Source organism: Schistocerca cancellata, chromosome 3 (genome assembly GCF_023864275.1).
Source record: "Schistocerca cancellata isolate TAMUIC-IGC-003103 chromosome 3, iqSchCanc2.1, whole genome shotgun sequence".
NCBI classification, from domain to species: Eukaryota; Metazoa; Arthropoda; class Insecta; order Orthoptera; family Acrididae; genus Schistocerca; species Schistocerca cancellata.
In genome coordinates this window covers 103,057,491-103,078,530 of record NC_064628.1, presented here as the reverse complement: position 1 = coordinate 103,078,530, position 21,040 = coordinate 103,057,491, and the positions used below count along the sequence as shown (strand labels likewise).

At 41.0% G+C, this 21,040-nt stretch overlaps 1 protein-coding gene across 1 annotated transcript; it reads right to left on the bottom strand.

The window, feature by feature from the left end:
* Positions 1-4,065: 4,065 nt before the first annotated feature.
* LOC126176141 (uncharacterized) lies at positions 4,066-5,420 on the bottom strand. Its single transcript, XM_049923280.1, has 2 exons — positions 5,021-5,420; positions 4,066-4,979 (listed from the first exon to the last, which is right to left on the bottom strand). The coding sequence occupies exons 1-2, from the start codon at positions 5,418-5,420 to the stop codon at positions 4,066-4,068; spliced, it is 1,314 nt and encodes a 437-aa protein (XP_049779237.1).
* Positions 5,421-21,040: the final 15,620 nt, after the last annotated feature.

The window sequence follows — 21,040 nt, the reverse complement described above, 5'->3', positions numbered from 1 at the left end:
CCCATTGGAGAGGCACGTCCTTTCGTCAACTAATCGCACGGTTTTGCGGTGCGGTCGCAAAACACAGGCACTAATCTTATTACAGTGAACAGAGACGTCAATGAACGAACGGACAGATCATAACTTTGCGAAAATAAACTTTTTACTTGAGGGAAGACTTGAACCAAGGACCTCTCGTTTTACAGCTACTCACACAAACCACGGGACCACGGCGCTCCTGTGCTCAGATTATACTTGATGTTGCCTATCTAGCGCATGGACTACTCAGTTTGTATATTTTGTTTATTTTTTCATAGTTCCACACAACTTCTTCCTGTTTTCTCGATTGATCTGTGTTCAGTTTTTCAAGGCCTATCCACTGTGCCAACTTATAACTAAATCTAAGGGGGGTGCGATGGGGATGTTCCCTTGTGAGTAACATTGTCAAGAGTTTCGTGAGTTAGCTTCTCGACGTCAGCAAGTTTGAAAGTGGTATTTCTTGTCGCTACTTCTCCCTTTACTTGGCCCACACCAATTCAATGGGATTATATTGGCAGTGATATGGTGGTAGACGTACCACTTGGTGTCCCATTTCGTTTGCCAGTTGATCTAATTCGTAAGTCTTTTTGGCACCTACGATTTTTTCCTTTGACAGGAGTTCAGCCTTCGTTTCATCGACTGAAAATGAAACATCCTTTCTCTTTAACCACTCCATTATATCTGCTTTGCGCCAATTCGAACATGGCAGCTTTTCTATCTGAATGGAGTGGTAGCTGGCATTATCCATCACGGTAATTGACCCTTCTTCCAGGGCAGACAACAGTCGAATAAACCGATTCTTAAAAACTTCTCCATTCATTTCTGAATGGTAATCGGATTAGCAAGAGCTATTCCCACCACGAAAAACAAGTTGGTGGCGTCTGGTATGAAGCCTGTGGTTAATGAACCAGCGTGGGCCATGATTAATCGGCCACCTCTACCAGTAGGCACTTTCAAAACGCCGTTTCCTTTGGAGTCGTGCCATATATACTTATTGGTGTGATTCTATCAAACCCAGGTTTCATCCAAGTACACTACAGGTCTGATGTTTTCAGCACGCAAGAAGTGCATTGTACACAAAAACTTCGCTCTTGCTGCTGTAATGTCTCTGCGTTCCATTAAGAATTTCCGTGCGTCATTACACTTCTTGAATCGGAAACCAAGGGAGCGGAGAAGACGAAGAACGGAGGACTCAACCCGAGTGATTAATTTTTTCACAGAGGTCAGCCTACAGTTTTTTAGCCGTTGGATACTCTCCTCTGTCGTAATATCAAAGTACAGTTCTACGCACGAGCTCTTTGTTAAAATCGCCAAGTTCGCTTAATTTCCGTTCACGTTCGTATCCCTTTCTTGGAGAATCGAAACACTCTTTCATGTCTGGAGATTCTGCCAGCGACACAGATTTGCTAATACGGCGTACAATTGACTTGGAGACACCACACGCATTAGCAGTAAGTTGATGAATTTGCGCAAAATTTAAGTTATTGCTCGCTTCTTTATTGTCGGGCAGATCAGTACGAGGTGCATTCAAGTTCTAAGGCCTCCGATTTTTTTTCTAATTAACTACTCACCCGAAATCGATGAAACTGGCGTTACTTCTCGACGTAATCGCCCTGCAGACGTACACATTTTTCACAATGCTGACGCCATGGTTCCATGGCAGCGGCGAAGGCTTCTTTAGGAGTCTGTTTTGACCACTGGAAAATCGCTGAGGCAATAGCAGCACGGCTGGTGAATGTGCGGCCACGGAGAGTGTCTTTCATTGTTGGAAAAAGCCAAAAGTCACTAGGAGCCAGGTCAGGTGAGTAGGGAGCATGAGGAATCACTTCAAAGTTGTTATCACGAAGAAACTGTTGCGTAACGTTAGCTCGATGTGCGGGTGCGTTGTCTCGGGGAAACAGCACACGCGCAGCCCTTCCCGGACGTTTTTGTTGCAGTGCAGGAAGGAATTTGTTCATCAAAACATTTTCGTAGGATGCGCCTGTTACCGTAGTGTCCTTTGGAACGCAATGGGTAAGGATTACGCCCTCGCTGTCCCAGAACGTGGACACCATCATTTTTTCAGCACTGGCGGTTACCCGAAATTTTTTTGGTGGCGGTGAATCTGTGTGCTTCCATTGAGCTGACTGGCGCTTTGTTTCTGGATTGAAAAATGGCATCCACGTCTCATCCATAGTCACAACCGACGGAAAGGAAGTCCCATTCGTACTGTCGTTGCGCGTCAACATTGCTCGGCAACATGCCACACGGGCAGCCTGTGGTCGTCCGTCAGCATTCGTGGCACCCACCTGGATGACACTTTTCGCATTTTCAGGTCGTCATGCAGGATTGTGTGCACAGAACCCACAGAAATGCCAACTCTGGAGGCGATCTGTTCAACAGTCATTCGACGATCCCCCAAAACAATTCTCTCCACTTTCTCGATCATGTCGTCAGACCGGCTTGTGCGAGCCCGAGGTTGTTTCGGTTTGTTGTCACACGATGTTCTGCTTTCATTAAACTGTCGCACCCACGAACACACTTTCGACACATCCATAACTCTATCACCACATGTCTCCTTCAACTGTCGATGAATTTCAATTGGTTTCACACCACGCAAATTCAGAAAACGAATGATTGCACACTGTTCAAAAGGAAAACGTCGCCATTTTAAGTATTTAAAACAGTTCTCATTCTCGCCGCTGGCGGTAAAATTCCATCTGCCGTACGGTGCTGCCATCTCTGGGACATATTGACAATGAACGCGATCTCATTTTAAAACAATGCGCATGTTTCTATCTCTTTCCAGTCCGGAGAAGAAAAATCGGAGGCCTTAGAACATGAATGCACCTCGTAAAAAACTTCAGTACACTCGATATGATAATTTTCGATTGTTTACGAATGTCTTTCCGCCCTTTGCGCACACCGACCAGAGGAGTAGTACAAGTAGGCCGTTGCTCCTGCACTGTTGTCTACCACCAAACATACGTCAAAGCACCTTTATAAAGACAGTAAGACACTTGAGATCAGACGTGAACACTCGGTATAGCACGGTAACACTGAGCTTTCCGCTGCTCTGACCTACCGCCGATTACGGCCCGCAGCCCCTGCTGTCGGCTGGCAGTGCCCGTGATCTTGAGGACTCTACTTTCGTGCCGGCCGCTGTAGTAAGATGAGTTACCTTTCGCACCACAACAGTTAGCTAGTTAGTTAGTTGGTTGCGTGTTCCATTGATCAGTCCCACGGTACGGTAGCCGTTATGATGTGGAACGTGTCAAGTGCACAAGAAATACACATATGAAACAAAATTTTTAGTATATAGGGGAAGGCGGGGCAAGATGGTGAAGCTAACTTTAAACCCTTACAAAAGGGACAAAAATAAACAAATTCAAGTAGGTTCGATTATCATTTGTTTACTTAGCCATTGAATTACAATAGCATGCAAAGAAACCTGCAAACTTGTTACATTTAGTTAGAAATATCTCGATTTGAAACATAAACTACCAATTCCCCGTCTTGCCTCATATGCGGGGTAAGATGGGGAACTAACATGAATTCCTCTCTAAAGCTTAAATAAAGACTAGAATAACGAAATCATGTGACGATAAGGTTTCGAAACATGGTTCTGCGAATTGTAGGATCAGGTATTACGTTTTATTTAGGCCTCTTACTTTCACATAGTACACTAGTGTGGACAGCCTCGTCATCATCACTTTCCATCCCTACACAAGTGTCGTGGGCCCAGCGTCCGCAGCTAATACACCGTATCCAGCCTCCTTCAGAGAAGTCATAGCAGTATAAACATTCTTCGCTCTCTCCCTCGTTGTCATTCGAACTCAGTTTATTATCCCTTGAGCATGAAGAGGTGGTTAAGACGTCAGTGACGTTCGTCACTTTTTCGTTGTCATTATGTCCTTTTGGTGGTATCCCAGGTTTATTAAGTGTCTTAGAGTTTTCGTTTACATGCAGCACGTTTGGGGACTCCTTTTCGTTTAATTTCTTCAGATAGTTCACTCTTATAAGGAGATTCGGTTAAAACAACGGGTTTTCCACGCCTGTTAGATGGTTTCATTTTGGTTTTTTTTTATCCACCTTTGGAATATCTAACACCATTTCAGGGCTGGTAACCTGAAAGTTAGACGAAACAGAGGGTTGATCGTCAGTTGTTAATTGTTCAGGTGTTTTACATCTTGATAACATCTCTGGTATTTGGTCTTCCGTTTCTGTAACTCCAGATGTGTGAGCTTGATGAATGTCTGTAGTTGAACAGGGAAGGTAATCACTTTCTTGAAATACATTTCTGTTTACAGGCCAAATGCCAGTTTTCCGAAACCCATTCACTGCTGTGGACATTGTAGCTGAATGAATGAAGGCTTTGCCGAATAAACTTGCGATCTGATGCAGCGTAACAACTTCTCCAGGATGGGTGCGAAGCCACGATGTTACTTCATCTTCGTAAAATTTACTGAGAGGTTTCATAAATGCCACGTGCAGTGGTTGAAGACGGTGTGAGCAGTGTGGTGGCAAACACAGCAAGACAACCCCATTTTCGCGGGCCACATTTATCAGTTCTAAATTCTTGGTGTGCGTTTTGTGGCCGTCCAATAAGAGAAGTATTGGTCTTTCCTTCGACGCTCCAGTAAATACAATAAACTTCTTAAACCAAGTCAAAAATAGTTCTTTCGTCATCCAACCAGTTTCTTGGACTTCTGCCCAAGCACCAGGGGGCAGGCCAGTCGCAAACGCTTGTTGCATTCGTTTTCGAGGATAAATTAACATAGCTGGTACGTAGAGCCCCGACGCTGAAACACCGATTTTTGCAGTCACAGTCTGGCCTCTTTCTGCTGAAGTAACTGCTCCCAACTGTCTGCGCCCTTTCAAAGCAACCACCTTTGTGCGACCTTTTGGAATGACTGTTAAACCAGTCTCATCGCAATTGAAAATTCTGTCTCCCGTAAACTTGAATGTGTCTAATTGACTTTCTAACAGATCGAAAAACTGATCTACAGCAACTCGATTAAACCCCAATGCTCGTGCGATTGATGTGGCCTCTGGTTTTCGTATGCAGTATTAAATGGATGTTTGATGTTGTTTCGTTCAGCTAGCTGAGAAGCAAGTTCACAAAGTTCTTTAAGTGTTAGGCCAAAATACTGTCCTTCCATCTGTGTTAAGTAGTCTTTCAGTTCCGCCTCTTGTTCAGAGGTAAACACACTAGTGATTGGTCCTAACCTTTTCACAACTGTATAGCCAGGATTAGCACGTTTCTTTGCCACATGTCGTTCAGTCGTTGCCTGTGGCACGCTGAACTGTCGAGCAGCACTGAAAGAACCCATATGACCTTCTATAACAGCATTTACAGCGTCTTCCATTGACTCCAATGACCAATCTTGCCTAGATGTTTGTCGCAGATACTTGCGAACCATCTGAAATAAAACACGTGGAACGTACTATTGAGTCAGATCATTCCTGGTAATCTATATTATATAGTAAATACCATATATATACCGAGCGAGGTGGCGCAGTGGTTAGACACTGGACTCGCATTCGGGAGGACGACGGTTCAATCCCGCGTCCGGCCATCCTGATTTAGGTTTTCCGTGATTTCCCTAAATCGCTCCAGGCAAATGCCGGGATGGCTCCTTTCAAAGGGCACGACCGACTTCCTTCCCCGTCCTTCCCTAATCCGATGAGACCGACGACCTCGATGTCTGGTCTCCTTCCCCGAAACAACCAACCAACCAAATAGCATATATCCAATAGTCAGTCGTTAAAGCATAGCAAGAATACCGACTTTGCACATTTTGTGTATTTTTATTCACCATATAGCCTAAGGCATACTTTGTTATTAATTAGGAAATGTTGGAATAACGAATACCATTCTATTTACTATTGTATTCAACGTATAATGTACGTGTTCAAAACCCGTAGCGAGGTAAACACATGAGAAGATAAGAACGTAATGGTTGGAAAAATAGTAGGGACAAGATGGGGAAGCTCCCCTTCTTTCCCCACCCCGTCTTGCCTCCTACCATGCTGTCAGGTTATGTTACGCCTACATGAACACTTTTTAGTGAACATTGACTACAGACACAGCAGTTTACTGTTAATAAGACGTACTATTCAGTGCTATATGTACAGTCTGGACAAATGTTCACGAAATACATGTTTTAGGACCTCGAAAGGTGTAAAATATTGCAAATCAGTTTAATCATTGTACGTACCTTGCAAAGCTCACAGAAACCGCCGCGACACTAAGGTTCAGCAATGTCGACACACTGGGACCTGTGTATTGATGATGTTGACGTAATGGAAAATGGAAAAGAAGTCCCATGCTTCTTTACAGAGCGTAGGGGAACGATGCGGGAGACCCGCACCGCCTTACTAGGCAAGGTCCTAATGGAGGTGGTTTGCCGTTGCCTTCCTCCGACCGTAATGGGGATGAATGATGATGATGAAGACGACAAAACACCCAGTCATCTCGAGGCAGGAAAAATCCCTGACCCCGACGGGAATCGAACCCGGGACCCCGTGCTCGGGAAGCGAGAACGCTACCGCGAGACCACGAGGGAGGTCGATGTTGACGTAGCTATCCACAAATGGCAGCACTCTTAACTGTAGCTTATAGCCCTTCCCCGTCTGACCCCACCTCCCCGTCTTGCCCCGCCTTCCCCTATATATATTACAATACAGAAATAAAGATTAATATTTCTATTATCCACCCCATTCCCTCAAATGGCACAAAATGCATACACTATATTTATAGATTTATTTATTTCTATTCATTTATTTATTTATATTCAACTCTTATTGAATACGTACACCCACATAACAGAGTATTTTTAAAAATTGCGCCCACTTGTATTATGGCTCTAACATCCCATTGCTCAATATGTTAACGTCACGTACCGTCACATTATTGTAGTATACGATATTAAATTCGTGCAGATCGATTATGTTGGCCTTTGAAAACATTTTCACACGCGTACATCGCTTTCTACAGTATTTACTGTTAATTACAGATCGTTTTTCTTATAGTAATTAAAAAATCTTCTTAATGGCCCTGAAAGAGAGCTCACTCTCAACTCGTTTTCTTCTTCTTCCTGCATAATTTTTATGGGCAGGGATTCAATAGATGTCGATAGGCGGGAAGCTGTAGCAGTCTAAACTCTTGGAAGGCGACTGTTGGTTTCGCCCCACTCTCATATAGTGCTAGTGAGCAGACTCTCGCTTCTGCTTACACGGGACGTATCGTTTGCAAAAGCTCTACGGGTGAAAGCCTCTCATATATACAGGGTGGTCCATTGATAGTGATCGGGCCAAATATCTCACGAAATAAGCATCAAACGAAAAAACTACAAAGACCGAAACTCGTCCAGCTTGAAGGGGGAAACCAGATGGCGCTATGGTTGGACCACTGGATGGAGCTGCCATAGGTCAAACGGATATCAACTGCGTTTTTTAAAATAGGAACCCCCATTGTTTATTACATATTCGTGTAGTACAGGTTGCGTTCGCAGTGCTATCGACGTTTTGTGGACACAGGATGTGTATGTAAAGGAAAGAGTCCAGGCAGGCCGTCGTGTTTCCCCCGAAAATGTCGTACGAATTCAAACTGCTTTCCAATGTGGTCTTATAAAATCAACTCGTCATGCCATTCAGGAGTTATAACTGCTTTCAACAAGAATGTGGCGTGTTTTGAGACGTCATTGGTTATGAAGGTGTACAAGTTACAGGTGTTACAGGGTCTACGCCATGACAACAAACACAAGTGTCTGGAATTTGCTGCCAAGCTTCAGAGTGCTACTGACAATGATAACATTTTTGCACAACACATTGTGTTCAGTGTTGAAGCGACTTTCCACCTTTGTGAGAAAGTAAGCAAACACAGTATTCGAATTTGGGGCCTGCAGAACCCAAATGCACACACTGAATATGCACGAGATTCACCAAAATCAATGTGTTTTATGACATATCTCTCTTATCTGTTTACAGCCAATTCTTCCTTGACAGAAGCGCGGTTGACGGTCATCAGTATCTTGCTACGTTACAAAGCTAGTTGTTTCCGAGGCTGAACGACGACAACTTCATTTTTCAACATGTCTGCCCCTCACTAGAGTCGCCATGTGCGTGAATATCTGAATGAAATTCCACCAAGCCGCTGGATTGTTGTAAAACAGCCGGTGCATGTAGTACCAGTGAGCATGCTGTCTGTGTGTGGAATGGGGAACGTGCGCGATCTATCTGAGTTTGCCCAAGGTCAGTTTGTGATAGCTTGGAGGCTTGGCACGAGCATGTCGGAAACTGTACGACTTTTCAGATGTTCCAGCGGTGCTGTGGTGAGTTCTCTCAACACATAATGAAGCCATGGTGAAACCACTGCCAGATGTCTTGGGGTAGGGCAGCTGTCCTTCATACAGATGTCGAACGTCATGGGCTGGCCAAACTGGTAAACTTTCTTCATAATGCTGAATTGACGGCTCGAATCCATCGTCTTCCAGGGGAATAGCTCCTTGACACCCGAACCGTGGGATGCAGATAAGCTGGCAGTTGTTCCAATAATGCTCTGCAAATATTTACATAGGCATCCATGGGTCAAGTGTAGCTCGTGCTAGGCACCATGGTGGCCAATAACTATCATACACTGGCTGCAGACCACATACACTCCTTCATGACGATCATGTTTCCCTATGGTAGTGGCATTTTCAACAACATAATGCGCTGTGTCACATGACCAGGAGTGTAATGGAGTGGTTGAAGGAAAACAGTGGCAAGTTCCAATTGATGTGCTGGCCCCTCAACTTGCCAGACCTGAACGCGATTGAAAATATCTGGGATGTGATTGAACATGGCGTCAGAGCTCATCACCCCCCTCCCCATAATTTGTGGGAAATATGTGACTTGTGTGTGCAGGTGTGTTGCAAGCTTCCTCCAGCGACCTACCAAGGTCTCAGTGCTTCCATGCCATGACATGATGCCACTGTTATCCATGCCAAAAGTGGACTTACCAACTTTTAGGTAGGGGATCATTATGTTCTGGGTCATCAGTGTATGTGTTTGAAATACATATACTCTTTTAAAAAAAGAACTCTATATTTCCCGAATACTTCTCGACTACAGATCATCTTCCCCTGTCCTCCTGCAGAATCTGCATGTACTCACATACTCTGTAAAGCACTGTGAAGTGCATGGGAAAGGGTACCTCCAATTGTAACACATGTTAGGGTTTCTTCCTGTTCAAGTCATGACTGCACATTGAGAAGAATGACTGCTTACACGTCTCTGTTCTCGCTGTAGTTAGTCTTACTTTGTCTTCAGAGTCCCTTCCTGAGTGATATGTCATGGTAAAGTAAATTCTCAAATTTTTCACTCAGTGAAGTTTCTTCAAACTTTGTAAGTAAACTATCGAAAGAGAACTGGCGACTATCTTCAGACGTCCGCCATTTCACGTTCTTCAGCATTTCTGTTACGATGTCTCATCACTAAAACAATTCTGCGATCACCCACTATGCCCTCTTTGTATATGTTCGACATCTGTTGTTAGTCCTATTTGGTATGATTCCCACACATACTGCAATATGGGATTTGCAAGGGTTTTGTAAACAGTTTCCTTTTAAATCGTATACATTTTTCCAGTGCCCTTTTTAATGTGCTGATTCCTGCCACTTGCTTTATTTATTATTGGTCCTATATGATCATTCCACCCAGAAATTCTTACACCCAGGTATTATTATGAGTGTGCTCACTGATATTTTGGTCAAAGAATACTACTTCTCTATGGTTTGTGACTACACAATTTTACATCTCTGAGCCTTTAAAGCAATTTGCTAATCTTTGATGTTTTATCAAAACCTGACTGGATAATTGTGTAACTTCTTTCAAACAGCACTTCATTACAGATAACTGCATCACCTGCAAATTGTTTTGAGTTTACTGCTGACATTGTTTACCAGCTCATTAGTATACAGCATGAAAAGCAAAGGTCACAATACACTTCCCTGGGGTACACATCAAGTTACTTTCGCTTTTGTCTGTCTAACTCCATTCAAGATGTCACACTGCGTTCTACCTTCCGTGAAATCAACAACTCAGTCACGCATTTTGTTTGATAACCCACGTGCTCACACTTTTGTCAAAAATTATTTGTGTGGCAGTGTGTCAAATGTTTTTTGGAAGGCACGAAATACTCCATCCACCTGCTTGCTTGATCCATGGCTTTGACGATGTCATTTGAGAAAATCGCTACTTATGTTTCATGCCACCCATGTTTTCGGAATATATGCTAGTTGCTGTAGAGGAGTTCGTTCTATTCGCTGCACCACATTACGTTTGAGTTCAGAATATATTTTGACAGTCTACAACAGATGGACGTCCGTGCAACTGGACAGTGGATTTGAGTACGACTTCTGTTATCTTTCTGTAGATGGCTGTGACCTATCGTTTTTTCCCACCACTGGGCACAGTTCTTGAGGCTCTTGGTTTGGATGGTTCGCAGATGGAGGTTCAATGTTAGTTTCTGACCAAGTGTGAGTCTGAAATATTTTATTGTTTTAATTTGAAAGATTGTATAGTTGTTGACTGTGAGGTACAGATGTCGTGGACATAACGTTCAGGTTATTTTTCCTAGACTTACACCAAGGTGACAAAAATCGTGGGATACCTCCTAAAATCGTGTCAGACCTCCTTTCACCTGGCGTAATGCAGCAGCTCGACGTGGCATGGATTTATGAAATCGTTGAAAGTCCCCTGCAGAAATACTGAGCCATGCTGCCTCTATAGCAATCCATAATTGCGAAAGTGTTACCCTTCATGATGTGAACCAACGGACCACTCGATTATGTCCCACAAATGTTCGATGGCATTCATGTCAGGCAATCTGGATGGCCGAATCACTCATCATTTGTGAACATGATGTCCATGAATGGCTGCAAATGGTCTCCAAGTAGTCGACCATAACTATTTGCAATCAATGGTCGGTTCAGCCAGACCAGATGACCCAGTCCATTTCATATAATACAGTCCACTCCATTATCGAGCCACCACGAGCTTGCACACTACCTTGTTTACAACTTGGATCCACGGCTTCGTGAGGTCTGCACCATACGCAAACCCTATCATCAGCTCTTACCAACTTAAATCGTGACTCATCTGTCCAAGCCACGGTTTTTTAGACGTTTAAGGTCCAGACGTTGGACCATTATGAAATACAGGCAGTAGCTCACAACTGGTTCACCTCTTACTTTAGCAACAGACAGTAAAAGGTCATTATCTGCAATGCTGAGAATGGCTGTGATGTGGGGTCTAACTGGGGCACAGTCAAATGGGAGGTGTCCCAGGGATCGGTGTTGTGGCCACTCCAGTTCTTTATTTATATAAGTGATATACCCACTAGTATTACGCCTATCTCTAAAAAATTTCTGTTTGCTGATGACACTAGTTTTGGTAGTAAGGGATAAAGTGTGCAACATTGGCTCAGTTTGAAATAGTGCACTTCATGACATAAGTTCATAGCTTGTAGAAAATAAACGAACGCTAAATCACAGTTAGATTCAGTTTTTACTGTTTCTAACACACAATTCAACAAAACCTGTCGTTTTAATTTCACAGAATTGGCATGTGATTAGTGAAACTGAATAATTCAAATTTCTATGTGTTCAGATAGATAGTAAATTGTTGTGGAAAGCCCACATTCAGGATCTTGTTCAAAGACTTAATTAACCCATTTTTATTATTCGAACAGTATCTGAAGTGAGTGATCGTTCGACACAAATATTAGTCTACTCTGCTTATTTTCATTCGCTTATGTCGCGTGGTCCCCCATGAACCATGGACCTTGCCGTTGGTGGGGAGGCTTGTGTGCCTCAATGATACAGATAGCCGTACCACAGGTGCAACCACAACGTAGGGATATCTGTTGAGCGGCCAGACAAACGTGTGGTTCCTGAAGAGGGGCAGCAGCCTTTTCAGTAGTTGCAGGGGCAACAGTCTGGATGATCGACTGATCTGGCCCTGTAACACTAACCAAACCGGCCTTGCTGTTTTGGTACTGTGAACGGCTGAAAGCAAGGGGAAACTACAGCCATAATTTTTCCCGAGGGCATGCTGCTTTACTGTGTGATTAAATGATGATGGCGTCCTCTTGGGTAAAATATTCTGGAGGTAAAATAGTCCCCCATTCAGATCTCCGGGCGGGGACTACTCAAGATGACATCGTTATCAGGAGAAAGAAAACTGGCGTGCTATGGATCAGAGCGTGGAATATCAGATCCCTTAATCGGGCAGGTAGGTTGTTGTTGTTGTTGTCTTCAGTCCTGAGACTGTTTTGATGCAGCTCTCCATGCTACTCTATCCTGTGCAAGCTTCTTCATCTCCCACTACTTACTGCAACCCACATACTTCTGAATCTGCTTAGTGTATTCATCTCTTGGGCTCCCTCTACGATTTTTACCCTCCCCGCTGCCATCCAATGCTAAATTTGTAATCCCTTGATGCCTCAGACATGTCCTAGCAACCGGTCCCTTCTTCTTGTCAAGTTGTGCCACAAACTCTTCTTCTCCCCAATTCTATTCAATACCTCCTCATTAGTTATGTGATCTACCCATCTAATCGTCGGCATTCTTCTGTAGCACCACTTTTCGAAAGCTTCTATTCTCTTCTTGTCCAAACTATTTATCGTCCATGTTTCACTTCCTTGCATGGCTACACTCCATACAAATACTTTCAAAAACGACTTCCTGACACTTAAATCTATACTCGATGTTAACAAATTTCTCTTCTTCAGAAACGCTTTCCCTGCCATTGCCAGTCTACATTTTATATCCTCTCTACTTCGACCATCATCAGTTATTTTGCTCCCCAAATAGCAAAACTCCTTTACTATTTTAAGTGTCTCATTTCCTAATCTAATTCCCTCAGCATCACCCGACTTAATTCGACTACATTCCATTATCCTCGTTTTGGTTTTGTTGATGTTCATCTTATATCCTCCTTCCAAGACACTGTCCATTCCGTTCAACTGCTCTTCCAAGTCCTTTGCTGTCTCTGACAGAATTACAATGTCATCGACGAACCTCAACGTTTTTATTTCTTCTCCATGGACTTTAATACCTACTCAGAATTTTTCTTTTGTTTCCTTTACTGCTTGCTCAATATACAGATTGAATAACATCGGGGAGAGGCTACAACCCTGTCTCACTCCCTTCCCAACCGCTGCTACCCTTTCATGTCCCTCGACTCTTATAACTGCCATCTGGTTTCTGTACAAATTGTAAATAGCCTTTCGCTCCCTGTATTTTACCCCTGCCACCCTTGGAATTTGAAAGAGAGTATTCCAGTCAACATTGTCAGAAGCTTTCTCTAAGTCTACAGATGCTAGAAATGTAGGTTTGCCTTTCCTTAATCTATTTTCTAAGATAAGTCCTCAGGTCAGTATTGCCTCACGTGATCCAATATTTCTGCGGAATCCAAACTGATCTTCGCCGAGGTTGGCTTCTACCAGTTTTTCCATTCGTCTGTAAAGAATTCGCGTTAGTATTTTGCAGCTGTGACTTATTAAACTGATAGTTCGGTAATTTTCACATCTGTCAACACCTTCTTTCTTTGGGATTGGAATTATTATTGGCAGGTAGGTTGGAAAATTTAAAAAGGGAAATGGATAGGTTAAAGTTAGATATAGTGGGACTTAGTGAAGTTCGGTGGCAAGAGGAACAAGACTTCTGGTCAGGTGAATACAGGGTTATAAATACAAAATCAAATAGGGGTAATGCAGGAGTAGGTTTAATAATGAATAAAAAATAGAACTGTGAGTAAGCTACTACAAACAGCATAGTGAACGCATCATTGCGGCCAAGATAGACACGAAGCCCAAGCCTACTACAGTAGGACAAGTTTATATGCCAACTAGCTCTGCAGATGAAGAAGAAATTGATGAAATGTATGATGAGATAAAAGAAATTATTCAGGTAGTGAAGGGAGATGAAAATTTAATAGTCATGGGTGACTGGAATTCGACAGTAGGAAAAGGAAGAGAAGGTAACGTAGTAGGTGAAATGGATTGGGGCTAAGAAATGAAAGACGAAGCCTCCTGGTAGAATTTTGCGCAGAGCACAACTTAATCATAGTTAACACTTGGTTCAAGAATCATGAAAGAAGGTTGTATAGATAGAAAAACCCTGGAGATACTAGAAGGTTTCAGATAGATTATACAATGGTAAGACAGAGATTTAGGAACCAGATTTTAAATTATAGACATTTCCAGTGGCATATATGGACTCTGACCACAATCTGTTGGTTATGAACTATAGATTAAAACTGAAGAAACTGCAAAAAGGTGGGAATTTAAGGAGGTGGGACCTGGATAATCTGACTGAAGAAGCTGAAAGAACCAGAGGTTGTACAGATCTTGAGGGAGAGCATAAGGGAACAATTGACAGTAATGGGGGAAAGAAATAAAGTAGAAGAAGAATGGGTAGGTTTGGGGATTGAAATAGTGAAGGCAGCAGAGTATCAAGTAGGTAAAAAGACGAGGGCTAGTAGAAATCCTTGGGTAACAGAAGAGATACTGAATTTAATTGATGAAAGGAGAAAATACAAAAATGCAGCAAGTGAAGCAGGCAAAAAGGAATACAAACATCTCAAAAATGAGATCGACAGGAAGTGCAAAATGGCTAAGCAGGGATGGCTAGAGGACAAATGTAAGGATGTAGAGGCTTATCTCATGAGGGGTAAGATAGATACTGCCTACAGGAAAATTAAAGAGACTTTTGGAGAAAAGAGAACCACTTGCATGAATATCAAGTCTCAAATGGAAACCCCGTTCTAAACAAAGAAGGGCAAGCAGAAAGGTGGAAGGAGTGTATGGAGGGCCTATACAGAGGCGATGTTCTTGAGGACAATATTATGGAAATGGAAGAGGATGTAGATGAATATGAAATGGGAGATACGATACTGCGTGAAGAGTTTGACTGAGCACAGGCAGCCTTGGGAGAGCCGGTCCTGACAAAACTCTACCATCTGGTGAGCAAGATGTATGAGACATGCGAAACTCCGTCAGACTTCAAGAAGAATATAATAATTCCAATCCCAAAGAAAGCAGGTATTGACAGATATGAAAATTACCGAACTATCAGTTTAATAAGTCACAGCTGCAAAATACAAACGCGAATTCTTTACAGACGAATGGAAAAACTGGTAGAAGCCGCCCTCCGGGAAGATCAGTTTAGATTCTGTAGAAATGTTGGAACACGTGAGGCAATACTGACCCTACGACTTATCTTAGAAGAAAGATTAAGGCAAGGCAAACCTAAGTTTCTGGCATTTGTAGACTTAGAGAAAGCTTCTGACAATGTTGACTGGAATACTCTTTTGCAAATTCTGAACGTGGTAGGGGTAAAATACAGGGAGCAAAAGGCTATTTACAATTTGTACAGAAAGCAGATGGCAGTTATAAGAGTCCAGGGACATGAAAGGGAAGCAGTGGTTGGGAAGGGAGTGAGACAGGGTTGTAGCCTCTCCCCGATGCTATTCAATTGAGCAAGCAGTAAAGGAAACGAAAGAAAAGTTCGGAGTAGGTATTGAAATCCATGGAGAAGAAATAAAAACGTTGAGGTTCACCGATGACATTGTAATTCTCTCAGAGACAGCGAAGGACTTGGAGGAGCAGTTGAACGGAATGGACAGTGTCGTGAAAGGAGGGTATAAGACGAACATCAACAAAAGCAAAGCGGGGATAATGGAATGTAGTCGAATTAAGTCTGGTGATGCTGCGGGAATTAGATTAGGAAATAAGACACTTAAATTAGTAAAGGGGTTTTGCTATTTGGGGAGCAAAATAACTGATGATGGTCGAAGTAGAGAGGATATAAAATGTAGACTGGCAATGCAAGGAAAGCGTTTCTGAAGAAGAGGAATTTGTTAACATCGAGTATTGATTTAAGTGTCAAGAAGTCGTTTCTGAAAGTATTTGTATGGAGTGTAGCCATGTATGGAAGTGAAACATGGCGGATAAATAGTTTAGACATGAAGAGAATAGAGGCTTTCGAAATGTGGTGCTACAGAAGAATGCTGAAGCTTAGATGGGTAGATCACATAACTAATGAGGAGGTATTGAATCGAATTGGGGAGAAGAGGAGTTTGTGGAACAACTTGACTAGAAGTAGGGACCAGTTGGTAGGACATGTTCTGAGGCATCAAGGGATCGCCAATTTAGTACTGGAGGGCAGTGTGGAGGGTAAAAATCGTAGAGGGAGACCAAGAGATGAATACACTAAGCAGATTCAGAAGGATGTAGGTTGCAGTACGTACTGGGAGATGAAGAGGCTTGCACAGGATAGAGTAGCATGGAGAGCTGCATTAAACCAGTCTCAGGACTGAAGACCACATCAACAACAACATGTTGTATGGTATTATATTTTGGGGTACTCTTCCCATTCTAAAAGAATATTTTTGGCTCAGAAACGGGCAGTAAGTGGTGTAAGTTTACGAACCTCTTGTCTACCCCTGTTCACGAGTCTGAGTATTTTGACATTGGCCTCTCAATATATATATTCCTTACTGTCATTTCTTGTTACCAGTATTACCTTATTCCCAAGAATAAGCAGCTTTCACTCAGTTAATACTCGGCAGAAATCAAACCTACATTTGGATCGGACTTCCTTAACTCTTGTGCAGAAAGATGTGTAGTAGACTGCTGCATTCATTTTCAATAAGCTACCACTTGAATTAAAATATCTTAGCAGTAATCCACGCACTTCAAAATCGAAACTGAAGAGTTTCCTCAAGGGTCACTTCTTCTATTCTGTCGAGGAGTTCCTTGAAAAATTAAGCTGATTCTTGTTCTATTGCTGATCGCGTTTACTTAAACTTATCAAATGACTTTTTTCAGGTTCATAAATATTTTATTTTTATCTGTTAATACTTTTATGTTGTAATTTCCTGTACAGACACGTTCCATGACCTTGGAGATTTGCTCCTCAATTTGGTCTTAAGGAACTTGACGTGTAAATAAATAAAATAAATAAAAACAGATGTGGTTATGAATCGAGAAATGGTATTTTAGGCGATGTCGTCCTGTTAGTAAAGTCCTTCGTGTCGGTCGTCTGCTGCCATATCCCGTTGACGCGAAATTTCGCTGCACTGTTCTAACGATTGCGCTCGTCTTAGGTCCCCCAGTTATTTGTGGATTTCAGGCAGTGTTGTTTGTCTATTAGCACTGACAACTCTGCGCAAATACCGCTGCTCTTGGTCGTTAATTGAAGGCCTTCAGCCACTGCATTGTCCATGGAGAAAGGTAATGCCTGAAATTTGGTATTTTCGGCGCACTCCTGACATTGTGGATATTGAATACTGAATTACCTAACGATTAGCGAAATGGAAAGTCCCATGCATCTAGCTCCAACTATTATTCACGTTCAGAATATGTTAACTCCCATCGTGTGGGCATGATCACATCGGAAACCTCTTCATGTGAATCAACTGAGAAAAAAATGAAGGCTCTGCCAATGCATTGCCCTTTTATATCATGTGCATACTTTAATGATCTCCTTTGTTATGCACATTGGATGACTGTTAATGGTAATAAATGTTCATGGAGTAATTGAATATTGTTATCCAGGTCTAGTGGTAGTTTTAAAGAAAAAATACTCATCTTCTATTTTGAGGATCTCCTTCTACCTGTTGTTCCAAAGTACATCAGTAAAGATATAGTCATAGTAAGATCGAAACATAGAACATTAAAACGAATATAATTTACAAAAAGTTACGTTTATTCAACAGCATAATAGAACAAATTATGATAACATATATTCACATAAAAATGTACATATTTTTGTAGTACAATAATTTTATGAAATTTGTTTCTTTTTTATTACAAGGGTTAATTGTGTTAGCAGAACATATTATACAGTCGGATTTTAAAACGTTTCAAATAAGCTCAAAGAAAGGATAAGATCGTAAATTTGAGAGTATACATGGTCCAAACGGCTTATTGTAGGTTACAATGCCGTACTACTTCCATCTGTATATCCACATACCACTATCTCGTGACTTCTGTCACCTCAGTGTATTGCCTAAGGCATAACAGGATTTATGGAAAGTATCACTAATGACACCAACAAGTAAAATTATTGAGGTGGTGTGGAAGTGATAATTAGGACGAATGAAGGATGGGATGGACGGCATGGAAAGTGATGTCATGAGTTTACTGAAGTTGGTACATTGGAGGGGATTTTGTAGGAACAATATCTCATAACAGTATGTTATGCCCCATTCCATAGCCACATTAGTTATGGTCTACTGTTACAGGGACATTCTGCAGGTTGTAAGGATGTGCTAATTCTACAGAAAGAAGCTCTCAGAATAATCACATCAAGCAAAAAACAGGAGCACTGCAGGCCTATATTCAAGCAGTTAGGAATTATGACAATCTTCAGCCATTAAGTGTTTTTATGCCTCATCAGCGTGAAAGAAAACCAAGGAGTCTTCAGCATAAGGCAAGATATACACAATCACAATACCCGTAACAAGAGGAGCATCGAAATACCCAGGTGTCGACTGACGGGAATACAAGACAGATTTCCAGTGGTTGCCCTAAAGATGTTCAACTCAAGGAGTGCAATCCCTGCTGCTAGGAACATTCAGAAGGAGAGTAGCACAGGACCTGAAAGAACGCCCATTGTACTCCATTGGTGAATTCTTTAATAGTGACCAAAGTGAATGGACAAACAAATATTGTTTCTATTAAGTATAAATGTCTTAATTTTGTGAATATTTTTTAAATGTATATATGTAATTAATCTTGATGCAGTCTGTCCAGTCATGGCTGGCAAACGACACAGATCTAGTAATAAAGTAGTAAAGTATAGAAGACAAAGATTCATCAGCAGGGTGGATCCTTGTGAATTTCCTGAAGTTGTGTGTGTAACGGGAGTGTGGGTATTCTTCATTGGTATAGACAGTGTATGAAAGCCATAGTAATGGGTGGAGACACCTGAGTTCCATTCATCACATTCGTGGATGTGTTTGGAGAGCAGAAGAATCAGAAAAGCATGATGGGTCGGCAGGAAGAAGTTTCACTCAGAAGCTTTTTGGATTTTAAGAAACAGAAAATAGCATTGCTTTTCCCACAACTAATTTTATTTGCTTGGTCCACTTAAAATCATTCTGAATACATATTCCTGTAATTCTGAATTGCAACTGTTATGAAATGAATGATCATGTAATCAACTGACAATCCTGCTTATTTAAGCAGTGATGTGAGTAAATATCACAATTTGTATCTGAAAGATGATGTGTTATTTTCAGCAGATGTTTTTGAAAATTTTAGATATACATATGTAGACTTATATAACGTTAATACACTTAAATTATTACATGGTTATGACATGATTTTAATGATAGAAAAAAGAATAAGAAGTGTGACAAGATAAGAGGGGAGACAAGAATTTCATTGCACAACTTGACCAAAAGAATGGGTCGGTTGACAGGACACATTCTGAGAAAACAAGGGATCACTAATTTGGTATTGGAGGGCTAAAAATCGTAGAGAAAGACCAAAACATGAATACTGTAAGCAGTTCCAGAAGGATGTAGGTTGCAGTAGTTATTTGGAGATGAAGAGGCTTGCACAGGTTAGAGTACTATGGACAGCTGCACAAATCAATCTTCAGACTGATGACCACAACAGCAACAATGATAGTGTTGTTTACAGTAACCTTTAATCTTCTAGTTATAATATAATGAGCCTTTTATTTTCATGTGCAATCAGTGTTATTTTATTTAATTTCACTGCATATATTTTATTTTTATAGCTGCTAATTGAATTCATCAATCTATATAATTCACCATTGGTGAATAACCACGATTTTGTCATCCAATCTGATACTGTTTTTCCTCAACACTATTTAACGCCTTTCAGTTTCTTATGTTCATTTGCAATATGATATGCATAGATTTTAGCTGTCAACCCATTTAATCCTATTTTTCCACTGTACACATCTTTCATTTTTTCTATCATTTGTTTATTAATTTATGGTATATTATGTGCATTACTACATGGATAATCACTTGTATCAAACTCATCAAGATATTCTTCATATCTGAATATATATCTTCACTCATTTATTGTATATATAACTATCTATATGTTCCTTGTTAGTGCCATATTTAGACTTCATTATAATGTAATGAAAATTATACATTAATTTCTTTGGAAGGTCTCATATACTCATACCAGTATAGACGGTTTACTGAATTTGAATTCAGCTTCATTCACACAAATTGCTGCTAGATTTTCATTAAATAGTGTTTAATGTTTTAAATTTGGCTTAGCTATTACTTTATCACATTTTTTGTACCATCTGATAAATCTTTATATTCACATGATTGCATCTATTATTCATGAGCTAACAGAAATCTCATCCAAATGCATTATTTCCATTTATTCTCATTTCTGTATTTTTATCAGTACATTATTGGAACCAAGTATACTGATTAAATTTTAATGTTCTATGTATTTTAAGTAGTTTTAATCGTAATTTTATACACTTTTTTAAATTCTATAATGTATCACATATTTATATTTATTATTTAATATATTTAATAATTTTTTTTTTTCCTGTGACAGAGGTAGATCATTATGATTATCATGTAGCTCTCTTGGATACTCCAAATCAACTTCAGATATGTACCCAGTATCTGAATCATTGGCAATTTTTATCACACCAATATTCCAATTATTTTTTCATTCAGGTCCATCATATGGTAAATATTGACTCATAGATAATTTGATTCCTTATTTGGACTGTCATCTTTGAAATATTTATTATTTACTCTTACATATCTTTTACAACATTATGCTATACCAACTCTTTTTCCTTTTTACATCATTAAAATCATGTCATAACCATATAATAATTCAAGTGTATTAACGTTACATGAATCTACACATGTTGTTGATGTGGTCTTCAGTCCTGAGACTGGTTTCATGCAGCTCTCCATGCTACTCTATCCTGTGCAAGCTTCTTGATCTCCCAGTACCTACTGCAGCCTA

Bases quoted from the DNA above. Each gene is read 5' to 3' on its own strand.
- LOC126176141 (XM_049923280.1), bottom strand. From the start codon at position 5,420: ATGGTTCGCAAGTATCTGCGACAAACATCTAGGCAAGATTGGTCATTG. The intron at 4,980-5,020 runs GTTTAATCGAGT...TCGATCTGTTAG, and splicing joins TCAATCGCACGAGCATTGGG to AAAGTCAATTAGACACATTC.